This window comes from Anolis sagrei, chromosome Y (genome assembly GCF_037176765.1).
Source record: "Anolis sagrei isolate rAnoSag1 chromosome Y, rAnoSag1.mat, whole genome shotgun sequence".
NCBI classification, from domain to species: Eukaryota; Metazoa; Chordata; class Lepidosauria; order Squamata; family Dactyloidae; genus Anolis; species Anolis sagrei.
Window position 1 is genome coordinate 81987177 of NC_090035.1, and position 13510 is coordinate 82000686.

At 44.0% G+C, this 13510-nt stretch overlaps 1 protein-coding gene across 1 annotated transcript in view; it reads right to left on the reverse strand.

Annotated features, from left to right (window-relative positions):
* Nucleotides 1-7816, reverse strand: part of LOC137095061 (E3 ubiquitin-protein ligase CBL-like) — a 31120-nt gene extending 23304 nt beyond the window's left edge. Inside the window, exon 1 of the mRNA XM_067461263.1 lies at nucleotides 7303-7816. Coding sequence (XP_067317364.1) covers nucleotides 7303-7646 — 344 coding nt within the window. The 5' untranslated portion in view covers nucleotides 7647-7816. The remainder of the gene's footprint in view (nucleotides 1-7302) is intronic.
* Nucleotides 7817-13510: the final 5694 nt, after the last annotated feature.

The following is a 13510-nucleotide window of genomic DNA, read 5'->3' on the forward strand; positions in this document are numbered from 1 at the left end:
GCTTCTCTCTTGTGGACACAAACACTCCCGTGACCCATAGCCATGTTTTGGTCTCAGATCTTAAAGAGTCCGGAGCAGAGAGGTCTTTGTTCCCCGGCAACTGATAAAAGCGGCTCAAAGTCCAGCCAACGAGCAAGCAAAGTTTGCACGCAAGTGGTGTGCATTTGTGTGCATGCATATATACACAGACACATATGGGATGGGCAGGGTTTTAAGGACAGAAAATGTAGCTGGGAAAAAGGATAGCAAAAGGGAAGGTCTTGCTTTCCAAATATGCATTTTTTGTGTCTCGAATTGCAGCAAAGATGCATCTACAGTGTGGAATTAATGCAGTTTGGGACCACTTTGAACCATTCTGGTTCAATGCTAGGGAATCTGGGAGTCACAGTTTTGCAAGGCCTTGGCAAACTACAGCTCTCAGAATCCCATAGCATTTCTATAAATAAAAATGTAATGTTAGTTTGTGGGATTAACATAACTCAAAAACCACTAGACGAATCGATACCAAATTTCAACACAATACACCTAACAGTCCAACGAGTGTCCATCACCCATAAACACATGCATTCACATACACACACACACACAAAACCCCAGACTTTAAAAACCCCAAAAACACCATATATACATATACTACACTCATATACATATACACATGCACACATTCATACACACACATGTATATATACAAATACACACAAATATGCACATATAGACCCATACATATACATACACACATACTTATATATACGTATATATACATACATATAGAATCATAGAATCCAAGAGTTGGGAGAGACCTCATGGGCCATCCAGTCCAACCCCATTCTGCCAAGAAGCAGGAAAATTGCATTCAAATCACCCCTGACAGATGGCCATCCAGCCTCTGCTTAAAAGCTTCCAAAGAAGGAGCCTCCACCACACTCCGGGGCAGAGAGTTCCACTGCTGAACGGCTCTCATATACACATGCACATACATGTACATATATACATACACACATATATACACACAAATATGCATATAGACATATATACATATACACAATATGCATGTACACATATACACACAAATACACAAATATATACACACATATATACACCCAAGGTGTGTGGGTGTATATGTGTGTGTATATATGTGTGTATATATTTGTGTATTTGTGTGTATATGTGTACCCTGCACAGGCTTACATACTTGGCACTTTAACAACACAACCGTTCAATGCAAAGGCTTCCCACCAAAATGGAACTGTAGAGGAGAGTCTACTGAACAAGCCAGTACCTGCCGCAGACCAGTACTGCCATCTGCCAGATTACTAACGGGTGCTGGGTACAGGGAGCACACCACTCCACTGTTACACCAGCTCCACTGGCTGCCAATTAGCTTCCGAGCACAGTGCGGCTGTTAACCTACAAAGGCCTAAACGACTCTGGCCCGGTTTACCTCTCCGAATGTATTCTCCCCTACGAACCATCAAGATTACTAAGATCGTCTGGAGGGGCCCTGCTCTCGGTCCCACTGGTCTCACAAGCACGGCTGGTGGGGACGAGGGACAGGGCCTTCTCAGTGGTGGCCCCGCGACTCTGGAACCCTCTCCCGCCAGAGGTTAGAACCGCCCCAACAATCCTGACATTCAGGAAACAGGTGAAGTCGTGGTTATGGAGACAGGCTTTCGAAGAATGAGACAATGATCTGGATGGACGACGGTGTATATTCGATTTTAGTATGACGACTGACCACTGTAGTTTTAAATATATGTGCTTTTTAAATGTTTTATTGTAATGTGTATTTTGATATTTTACCGATTGTATGTGTTTTTAGGGTTGGAAACCGGGCTGAGTCCCTCTTATGAGGTGAGAAGCTCGGTATGTGAAACTTTGAAATAATAAATAAATAATAATAATAATCTGTTCAGGAGTTACAAAGGTGGAGGCATTACTTTTCATTCAACCCTCATACCTTTTGCGAGCCCGTATCAGTCATGCTTTCAAACCAGTTTCCCCACCCATAAACTTGGGTGACGGCTTGAGGGAAATGTTTCCCCGCAGGTATTTCCTGGTGTCTGGCAGGAGAATAGTAGAAAGGATTGGCTCCAGAGACGAAGAAAGGATTGGTGGAGTGTTTGTTTGCTTTTCACTTTGAGAAGGAAGGAAGGAAGGAAGGAAGGAAGGAAGGAAGGAAGGAAGGAAGGAAGGAAGGAAGGAAGGAAGGAGAAGGAAGGGAGGGAGGGAGGGAGGGAGGGAGGGAGGAAGGAAGGAAGGAAGGAAGGAAGGAAGGAAAGAGAAGGAAGGAAGGAAGGAAGGAAGGAAGGAAGGAAGGAAGGAAGGAAGGAAAGAGAAGGAAGGAAGGAAGGAAGGAAGGAAGGAAGGAAGGAAAGAGAAGGAAGGAAGGAAGGAAGGAAGGAAGGAAGGAAGGAAGGAAGGAAGGAAGGAGAAGGAAGGAAGGAAGGAAAGAAAGAAAGGAAGGAAGGAAGGAAGGAAGGAAGGAAGGAAGGAAGGAAGGAAGGAAGGAGAAGGAAGGAAGGAAGGAAGGAGAAGGAAGGAAGGAAGGAAGGAAGGAAGGAAGGAAGGAAGGAAGGAAAGGAAGGAAGGAAGGAAGGAAAGAAAAGGAAGGAAGGAAGGAAGGAAGGAAAGAGAAGGAAGGAAGGAAGGAAGGAAGGAAAGAGAAGGAAGGAAGAAAGGAAGGAAGGAAAGAAAGGAAGGAAGGAAGGAAGGAAGGAAGGAAGGAAGGAGAAGGAAGGAAGGAAGGAAGGAAGGAAGGAAGGAGAAGGAAGGAAGGAAGGAAGGAAGGAAGGAAGGAAGGAAAGGAAGGAAGGAAGGAAGGAAAGAAAAGGAAGGAAGGAAGGAAGGAAGGAAGGAAGGAAAGAGAAGGAAGGAAGGAAGGAAGGAAGGAAGGAAGGAAGGAAGGAAGGAAGGAAAGAGAAGGAAGGAAGGAAAGAAAGGAAGGAAGGAAGGAAGGAAGGAGAAGGAAGGAAGGAAGGAAGGAAGGAAGGAAGGAAGGAGAAGGAAGGAAGGAAGGAAGGAAGGAAGGAAGGAAGGAAGGAAGGAGAGAAAGAGAAGGAAGGAAGGAAGGAAGGAAGGAAGGAAAGAGAAGGAAGGAAGGAAGGAAGGAAGGAAGGAAGGAGAGAAAGAGAAGGAAGGAGAGAAAGAGAAGGAAGGAAGGAAGGAAGGGAAGGAAGGAAGAAAGGAAGGAAGGAAGGAAGGAAGGAAGGAAGGAAGGAAGGAAAGAGAAGGAAGGAAGGAAGGGATAGGAAATAAATAAAGCATCTGGTTGGTATGTAATGGCTGCAAATCTAACAGGTGCATTTTTCTATTAGCATGGTATTAAAGATAGAAAGAGACCCATTTTGCAGGAAATGACAGTAAAGGAGGAAACAAAAATGTTGCGGCCTCCATTTACCTCAATTCACTATTATTTGTATCTGGCACGGTTATGTTTCTGTGTACTTGAATAGATTTATTTTATTGTTTTCTTTATTTTAACTATGTGTTTTGAATATTTCTGGGTCTAATCCTATCTCAAAAGCTTTCATGCATTTGGTTTTAATTCATATATTGTTATGGTTTTGAATGCTAGCTATTTTGGGAGAGAAAAAAGTCAGGTATGAATACAAACAACAACAATAACAACAGGCATCTTCCATTTGCATTAGTTCACTCTTTCCCCAATTCAGTATTATTTGTATCTGGAACAGATAAGGAATAAATAATTTGCAGCTTTCATTTGGTTAGGTTGCCCTGAAATCAAGCAATTTGGAATGGGTGCGGATAATGAGATCCATGCCACAGATAGTGAGACCTGTGCCGCGGATAGTGAGGTCTATACCGCGGATAGTGAGACCCGTGCAGCGAATAGTGAGGCCCATGCCGCTGAGAGTGAGACCAGTGCTGCGGATAGTGAGACCCGTGCTGCGAACAGTGAGACCTGTACTGCGGATAGTGAGACCCGTGCTATGCATGGTGAGATCCGTGCCATGGATAGTGAGGCCCACGTCGTGGATAGTGAGGCCCATGCAGCGGATAGTGAAGTCCGTGCCACGGAGAGTGAGACCCGTGCTGCGGATAGTGAGACCTGTGTCGCGAATAGTGAGACCCATGCCGTGGATAGTGAGACCTGTGCTATGCATAGTGAGGCCCACGTCATGGATAGTGAGGCCCGTGCAGCGGATAGTGAGACCTGTGTCGTGGATAGTGAGGCCCATGCCACGGATAGTGAGGCTTGTGCCGAGGATAGTGAGACCCGTGCCACAGATAGTGAGATCCGTGCAGCGGAGAGTGAGACCTCCACCGCTGATAGTGAGGCCCGTGTCGCAGATAGTGAGGTCTGTGCAGCGGATAGTGAGACCCGTGCCACGGATAGTGAGATCCGTGCGGTGGATAGTGAGATGCTTGCCAAGGATAGTGAGATGAGTGCCATGGATAGTGAGATGATTGCCACAGATAGTGAGATCCATGTTGCGGATAGTAAGACCCATGCTGTGGATAGTGAGATGTGTGCCGTGGATAGTGAGATGCGGGCTGTTGGAAGAGTTGGAAGAGACCTGGTGGGCCATCCAGTCCAACTTCATTCTGCCAAGAAGCAGGAAAATTGCATTCAAAGCACCCCCGACAGAGATGCGTGCCGCGGATAGTGAGATCTGTGCCACGGATAGCCAGAACCCGGGACCAAGAGCCAGATCCCTGGTGCCCAGGCAACTGTGGATCCAGACACTTGGCGAGCATAGGAAGCCCGATCCAACGAAAGAATGCTTACCAAGCTGGAGAGAAGATATTGTTTGGAGTCGGCTGAAGTGATGACACTCCTTTTCTCCATTCAATATTGTTGTGATATGACATGGATAAGGGATCAATAGTTGGCAGCTTCCACCTGTGCTCATTACCCTCTTCTTCCTGATTATTTTTAATGAATCAACAATGTGATGCTTCCAACTGGGTTCGTTCCTTCTTTTCCTCCAATTCAGTATTCTTTGTATCTGGCAATGGATACAGAATTAAATAACACTCTGTAACAAAACTTGAAAAATGTTCCTGGTTTGAATGGGATTAGCCTGCATCTTAGAATCCTAGAATCAAAGAGTTGGAAGAGACCTCCTGGGACATCATCCAGTCCAACCCCATTCGGCCAAGAAGCAGGAAAATTGCATTCAAAGCATTCCCGACAGATGGCCATCCAGCCTCTGTTTAAAAGCTTCCAAAGAAGGAGCCTCCACTACACTCCGGGGCAGAGAGTTCCACTGCTGAACGGCTCTCACAGTCAGGAAGTTCTTCCTCATGTTCAGATGGAATCTCCTCTCTTGTAGTTTGAAGCCATTGCTCCATTGCATTCTAGTCTCCAGGGAAGCAGAAAGGAAGCTTGCTCCTTCCTCCCTATGACATCCCTTCACATATTTACATATGGCTATCATGTCTCCTCTCGGTCTTCTCTTCTTCAGGCTAAACATGCCCAGGTCCTTTAGCCGCTTCTCATAGGGCTTGTTTTCCAGACCCTTGATCATTTTAGTCGCCCTCTTTCTCTGGACACATTCCAGCTTGTCAATCTCTCTCTTGAGTTGTGGTGCCCAGAATTGGGCACAATATTCCAGGTGTGGTCTAACCAAGGCAGAATAGAGCATGGGAGCATGACTTCCCTGGATCTAGACACTAGACTAGGTGGTCCACAAGGTCTTTTCCAATGCTAGGATTCTATGATTTAAGTGTTGTTTCCTATTTAGTTGTGAGGTCCTTACTTTGAAAGGAGTTCTACTCTGGAAACTTTGTCTTTGTGGCACAAACTAGGTTGAATTGGTTGAGACTCAATGATGAGAAAGTCACATTGCAAAATGACTATGAACACATCCATTTGGCAAACAGAAACATGGCAAGGTAGTAAACGTCTAACAATGAGGACTAAGAACATGGCAAGGTGGGAAATATGGCACAATGAGGGCTAGGAAGATGGCAAGGTGGCAATCGTCTAACAATGAGGACTAGGAGTATGGCAAGGTAGTAAATATGGCACAATGAGGAGTAGGAACATGGCAAGGTGGCAAACGTCTCACAATGAGGACTAGGAATATGGCAAGGTGGTAAATATGGCACAATGAGGACTAGGAACATGGCAAGGTGGCAAACGACTCACAATGAGGACTAGGAACATGGCAAGGTGGCAAACGCCTCACAATGAGGACAAGGAATATGGCACGGTGGCAAATGTCACAATGAGGGCTAGGAACATGACAAGGTGGTAAACATCTCACAATGAGGGCTAGGAACATGGCAAGGTGGTAAATATCTCACAATGAGGACTAGGAATATGGCAAGGTGATAAATATGGCACAATTAGGGCTAGGAACATGGCAAGGTGGCAAATGTCACAATGAGGACTAGGAACATGGCAAAGTGGTAAATATGGCACAATGAGGACTAAAAACATAGAACGGCGGGTCACAGTGGGGAGTAGAAATACAGAAAGGCAGCAAATAGTTCACAATGAGGACTAGGAACATGGCAATATGGTAAATGTCTCACAATGAGGACTAGGAACGTGGCAAGGTGGTAAATATGGCACAATGATGGCTAGGAACATGGCAAGGTGGCACACATCTCACAATGAGGGCTAGGAACACGGCAAGGTGGGAAATATGGCACAATGAGGACTAGGAACATGGCAAGGTGGCAAATGGGGCAAGTGGGGACTATTTATTTATTTATTTATTTACTTTGCTTATATACCGCTGTTCTCAGCCCGGGGGCGACTCACAGTGGTTTACAACATAGAAGGAACAAGGTTCAAAATTCAAGACACAATATAAAATCCACAATCCAGCATTAACAAAAAACATCATCATCATCAAAACATCATCAAAAAAATAGAAATACATAAAGGCAACAAATAGTACACAGTGAGGACTAGGAACATGGCAAGGTGGCAGATGGGACACAATGGGGACTAGAAACACAGAAAGGCAGTAAATAGTACACAATGAGGACTAGGAACATATCAAGACGGCAAATGGGACCCAATGAGGGCCAGCAATGGATATGCAATAAATCTGGCAATGGATATGGAATAAATAATTGGCAACTTCCCATTGAGTTACACTACATCTCCCAAATCACAAAACCAGTCCCCTCCTCAACCCTGGATTGCAGCAAGAGAAACCCCTTGCACCTATGAGCCCAGGCAACACGCCTGCACGTGGACCCTTCCTTTTTTCACACTTGGTGCTGCTGATCCTTGCAAAAACTCTCCCTTAGTTTCCTGCATACCTTAACAAGGTTGGACTCGATGGCCCCTAGCCAACTCTATGAGTCTCTGATTCTCACCTGGCTGGTGAACCCTCCTTGAAGACGTCCTCCTTCTCCACCTTGAAGAGCCGGACGGTCTGCTTGACCTTTTCCTGCAGGTTGGCCAGGAAGACGGGGAAGCCTTGGCCTTCCTCCAGGAGCCGTGCCAAGCCTTCCTTGCCGTGCCGTTCCTGGATCAGCTGGAGGCTCTGGGAGGCTTGGAGCAGCAGGTGTGGGAAGTGTGGCGGGCTGTTCCGCAGGCCCAGGCGGGGCTGGCTCAGCAGCTGCTGGAGCTTGGCCAGGCCTTGGAGGGCTTTGTCCAGGGAGCGAGGGGCCGAGGCCCACCGGGGAGGGAAGCGGAGGGCACCGGCGTGAGAGGCCATGGCCCCCAAGGCTGGAAGAGCCCAGGTGAGGCCGCTGCCAGGTTCACAGCCTGGCTTGGGAGGAGCACCTGGACGCTTGCCACCAAAGAAGAGGAGGAGGAGGAGGAAGGTGGAGGCAAGAGAGACGTCTCTCAGAGAAGAGGAAACGGCAAGCGGCTCGGAGAGGCTCACCGCAGTGGCTCCTGGCCACAAACAAGTCGGCTCGGCAAGGACAGGCCGCTACCTGCAAGAGATAGGCTTACTTTTCGCCTACGGGCATCGCTCCTTGCCTCCTGCAATTGATTCACAAGGCAAGAGGCTCTGCACGGGGCATGCCGAGTTTCAAAAGTTGCACATTCCTGCTCTGCAACTGTAATTTATTTATTGTGTCAGGAGCGAACCAAACAGTTGTGTTGCTTGTGTATATGCATAGGGTGACAGCCTGTGTTGGATGGGGTTCCACTCCCCCTGAAGATGCAGGTTCGCAGTTTGGGTGTGACCCTGGACTCATCGCTGAGCCTGGAACCCCAGGTTTCGGCGGTGACCAGGGGAGCATTTGCACAGCTTAGGCTCGTGCGCCAGCTGCGCCCGTACCTTGGGAAGTCTGACTTGGCCACAATAGTCCACGCTCTGGTTACATCCCGTTTAGACTACTGCAACGCTCTCTACGTGGGGTTGCCTTTGAAGACGGCTCGGAAGCTTCAACTAGTCCAACGCTCGGCAGCCATGATTTTAACAGGAGGGAGCATACAACCCCCCTGTTGCACCAACTCCACTGGCTACCGATCTGCTACCGGGCTCAATTCAAAGTGCTGGCGTTGGCCTTTAAAGCCCTAAACGGTTCCGGCCCAAGCTACCTATCTGACCGCATCTCTGCCTATGAACCCACACACCGCATCTCTGCCTATCTGACCACATCACCGCATCTCTGCCTATGAATACACACACACACGAACACACATGTATACACAAACCGTATATATGTATACACCAAACTTTAGCATCCAGTGTCCTCTTGAGCTCCAGCACATATATACACAACCCATATATATATATATACACACACACACATATATACATATACACATACACCAAACCTTAGCATCCAGTGTTCTCTTGAGCTCCAGCACATATATACACAACCCATATGAGATCTTCCGGGGAGACCCTGCTCTCGATCCCGCCTGCTTCTCAAGCTCGGCTGGCGGGGACGAGAGATAGGGCCTTCTCGGTGGTGGCTCCTCGGCTGTGGAACGCCCTTCCTACGGACATTAGACTAGCACCATCTCTAATGGTATTCCGCAAAAAGGTGAAGACCTGGATGTTTGTGCAGGCGTTTGAGTAATTTAGTGCAATCTGGTAATGGAACATAGGAATGGAACAATGGACGACGAACCTGGACTACGCTTGGATGATGAGAAGATTGGGTACGGTTGTTTTTTGTAATAATTGTGCATTGTAATTGCTTATTGGTAAGTTATGGATAATGTGTTAAGTCAATTGTTATATGTTGTATGGAACCACTGCTGTTTCTACTGTTTTTACTGTTTGTGAACTGCTGTGAGTCGCCTTCGGGCTTGAGATACAGCGGGATAGAAGCAAAGTAAATAAATAAATATGTGTGTATATATGTGTGTAGTATATGTATGTGTGTATTATTATTATTATTATTATTATTATTATTATTATTATTATTATTATTTATTTACCTTACTTCTATACTGCCGTTCTCAGCCCAAAGGCGACTCACAGTGGTTCACAACAAATACGAACAGCAAAAATTCAGTGCTACAGTATAGAGTTAACAACCTAACACATTACACAATTAATAAACAGTTACTACAATACCCATTCACTGTCGTCTCGTCATCAAAAACATGTTCCAGATTCGTCATCCATTGTTCCATTCCAGTGTTCATTAACCAATCATTGCACTGACTATTCGAACGCCTGCTCAAACAGCCAGGTCTTCACTTTCCTGTGGAATACCATTAGAGATGGTGCTGGTCTAATGTCCGTAGGAAGGGCGTTCCACAGCCGAGGAGCCACCACCGAGAAGGCCCTATCTCTCGTCCCCGCCAGCCGAGCTTGAGAAGCAGGCGGGATCGAGAGCAGGGTCTCCCCGGAAGATCTCAAAGTCCTGGTGGGTTCATAGGCAGAGATGCGGTCGGATAGGTAGCTAAGGCCGGAACCGTTTAGGGCTTTAAAGGCCAACGCCAGCACTTTGAATTCAGCCCGGTAGCAGATTGGTAGCCAGTGGAGTTGGCGCAACAGGGGGGTTGTATGCTCCCTGCGCTCCGCTCCTGTTAAAATCATGGCTGCCGAGCGTTGGACTAGTTGGAGCTTCCGAGCCGTCTTCAAAGGCAACCCCACGTAGAGAGCGTTGTATACTGTATGTGTGTATTTGTGTGTGCTTGCGTATATATGTGTGTATACATATGTGTATATATGTGTATATACAGGGTTAGTCAAAATGCATAGGCCAAACATACATACAATTGTATGTATGTTTGGCCTATGCATTTTGACTAACCCTGTATTTGTGTATTTGTGTTTATATGTGTGTATTAGGGCTGGGCTGGGTTTCGTTCGTTAATTTCGCAATTCGTTATTGATTCATATTTAAATTAGCTTACGATCCGATATTGAGCCATGCAGGAGCAACTAAAAATCGAAACGAATTTCTCAATTTATTTCGTAATTGTTTCGTAATTGGTTCGAAATCGTTTCGTTATTATTTCCGCATGTCTGGTGCAAGTTTTATAGTTGTTGTGTGTTTTATCACACCAACAGTCAACAACAGAGGGAGAGGGAAGCTTCAGAAGTTCCCCCCGTCCCATTTGGAGGTTTTTTAGCGTATTACGCAATCGCGTCCGCCATTAACGAATCAATTCGAAATTTACGAAATTTCGTAAATAACGAAATTTTTTAAAGAAAAATTCGGAATTCTTTTAAAAAACGAAACGCAATGGACCCCCTAAAAACGAAACGAGTTTAGAAACATTTTTTCCGTTGTTACCCAGCCTTAGTGTATATGTATATGTGTGTGCTTGTGTATATTCATACATGTGTGTAGTATATGTATGTGTGTATACTGTATGTGTATATTTGTGTGTGCTTGCATATATGTGTGTGTGTATACATATGTGTATACATGTGTATATATTTGTGTATTGTGTATGGAGCCCCCGGTGACACAGTGGGTTAAACCCCTGTGCCGGCAGGACTGAAGACCGATAGGTCGCAGGTTCAAATCCGGGGAGAGGCGGATGAGCTCCCTCTATTAGCTCCAGCTCCTCATGCAGGGACATGAGAGAAGCCTCCCACAAAGGATGATAAAAACATCAATTCATCCGGGCATCCCCTGGGCAATGTCCTTGCAGACGGCCAATTCTCTCACACCAGAAGCGACTTGCAGTTTCTCAAGTCGCTCCTGACAGACAAAAGAAAATTGTGTATTTGTGTTTATATGTGTATATGTATATTGTGTATACTGCGAGAAGATCCAACGAGTCCATCCTCCAGGAAAGAAAGCCCGGCTGCTCATTGGAGGGAAGGAGACTAGAGGCAAAGTTGAAGTCCTTTGGCCACATCATGAGTAGAAAGGAAAGCTTAGAGAAGACAATGATGCTGGGGAGAATGGAAGGCAAAAGGAAGAGGGGCCGACCAAGGGCAAGGTGGATGGATGGCATCCTTGAAGTGACTGGACTGACCTTGAAGGAGCTGGGGGTGGTGACGGCCGACAGGGAGCTCTGGCGTGGTCTGGTCCATGAGGTCACAAAGAGTCGGAGACGACTGAACGAATGAACAACAACATATTGTGTATATGTGTGTGCTTGTGTATATGCATATATGTGTGTATATATGTGTATATGTGTGTAGGTGTATATGTAGGTGTGTATATGTGTGTATATTTGCGTGTGCTTGTGTATATATGTGTGTGTCTGTCTGTATGTATACGAATGTATATGTATATATGGGGGGGGGTTAAAGTCCATTCTGCTGGTTTTTGTGTGTTTTTCTGAGTGATGGTCACTTGTTGGCCTGAGAGGTGTCTTGTGTCCAAATGTGGTGTCAATTCGCCCAGTGGTTTTTGACTTCTGGTAATCCCACAAATGAACATTACCTTTTTATTTATATAGATAAGTAAAAAGCATCTAAGTAAAAAAGCACTTTAAAGGAATAGATAAATCCAATTAGGTCAGAAGATAAGCATGAACACTGTAATGTATTTTCTTTCTTTTTTTGGCTTCCCACAAACAAACATTACATTTTTATTTATATAGATTATTACTATTATTATTCCTATATGGAGGGAATAGTGATAGTCCTATTTGGCTTTTGGTAGTCCTCACTGGGTCAGGGGCGTGACTTCCTGCCGCGGCCATTGTTTCTCGCCCAGCCTGGCCACATTCTGGAACCGGGAAGTTCAGCTGCAAAAAAGGCCCCTCAGGGAGGATAGGGCGGAATATATAAATAGAGTTTTATGATAGTTTTTATTACTCTAGGTGCGGATTTTCAATCACGTGTCTGGAAGAGCTGCGTACCAAGAAGGAAGGGCAATACATGCAAAGCCAGGGTTCACCCTGGAGTTTGGGGATCCCCTGCCTTGCATGGCTTTGGGGGGATGACTGGTGCTTTTGGGGAAAGGCTGGAAATGGGAAACGGTGACTCTTTGGACCTGTTTGTCTGGTTGCTGCAGGTTGAACCCTATGTCTATATGTGTGCATGTGTATATACTAGGCTTGGGCGATCCAGTTCGTTAATTTCGTAATTCGTTATTAATTCGTATTTAAATTAGCTTACAATCCAATATCGAGCCATGCAGGAATAGTGTGAGGAGTAATTAAGAATCGAAACAGTTTTTCCAATTTTCGTAATTATTTTCGTAATTTTGTAATTATATTTTATAATATACAATTATAATATAATAATATAATATAATATAATAATATAATAATAATATAATATAAAAAGGTAAAGGTAAAGGTAGTCCCCTGACATTAAGTCCAGTCATGTCTGACTCGGGGGTGTGGGGCTCATCTCCATTTCTAAGCCGAAGAGCTAGTGTTGTCCGTAGACACCTCCAAGGTCATGTGGCCGGCATGACTGCATGGAGCGCCGTTACCTTCCCGCCGGAGCGGTACCTATGGATCTACTCACATTTGCATGTTTTCGAACTGCTAGGTTGGCAGAAGCTAGGGCTGACAGCGGAAGCTCACGCCGCTCCCTGGAATCGAACCTGCGACCTTTCGATCAACAAGCTCAGTAACTCAGTGCTTTAACCCACTGAGCCACCGGGGGCTCCAATAATATAATATACATTATATATTATATTATATTACATTATTATAATACTATTATATTATAGTATTGTATATTATATTATTATATTATATATTATATTATAATTGTATATTATAATATATGTAATATAATATAATATATTATATTATAATAAAATGTAATATAATATAATATAATATAATAATATTATAATAATATAATATACATTACATATTATATTATATTACATTATTATAATACTATTATATTATAGTATTGTATATTATATTATAATTGTATATTATAATATAATATATGTAATATATTATAATATATTATAATATAATGTAATATAATATAATAATATTATAATAATATAATATACATTATATATTATATTATATTACATTATTATAATACTATTACATTATAGTATTGTATATTATATTATTATATTATATATTATAATTGTATATTATAATATAATATATGTAATATAATATAATATACAATAATATAATATAATAGTATTATAATAATATAATATAATAATATATAATATAATAATATATTATATATAATATACAATAATATAATAT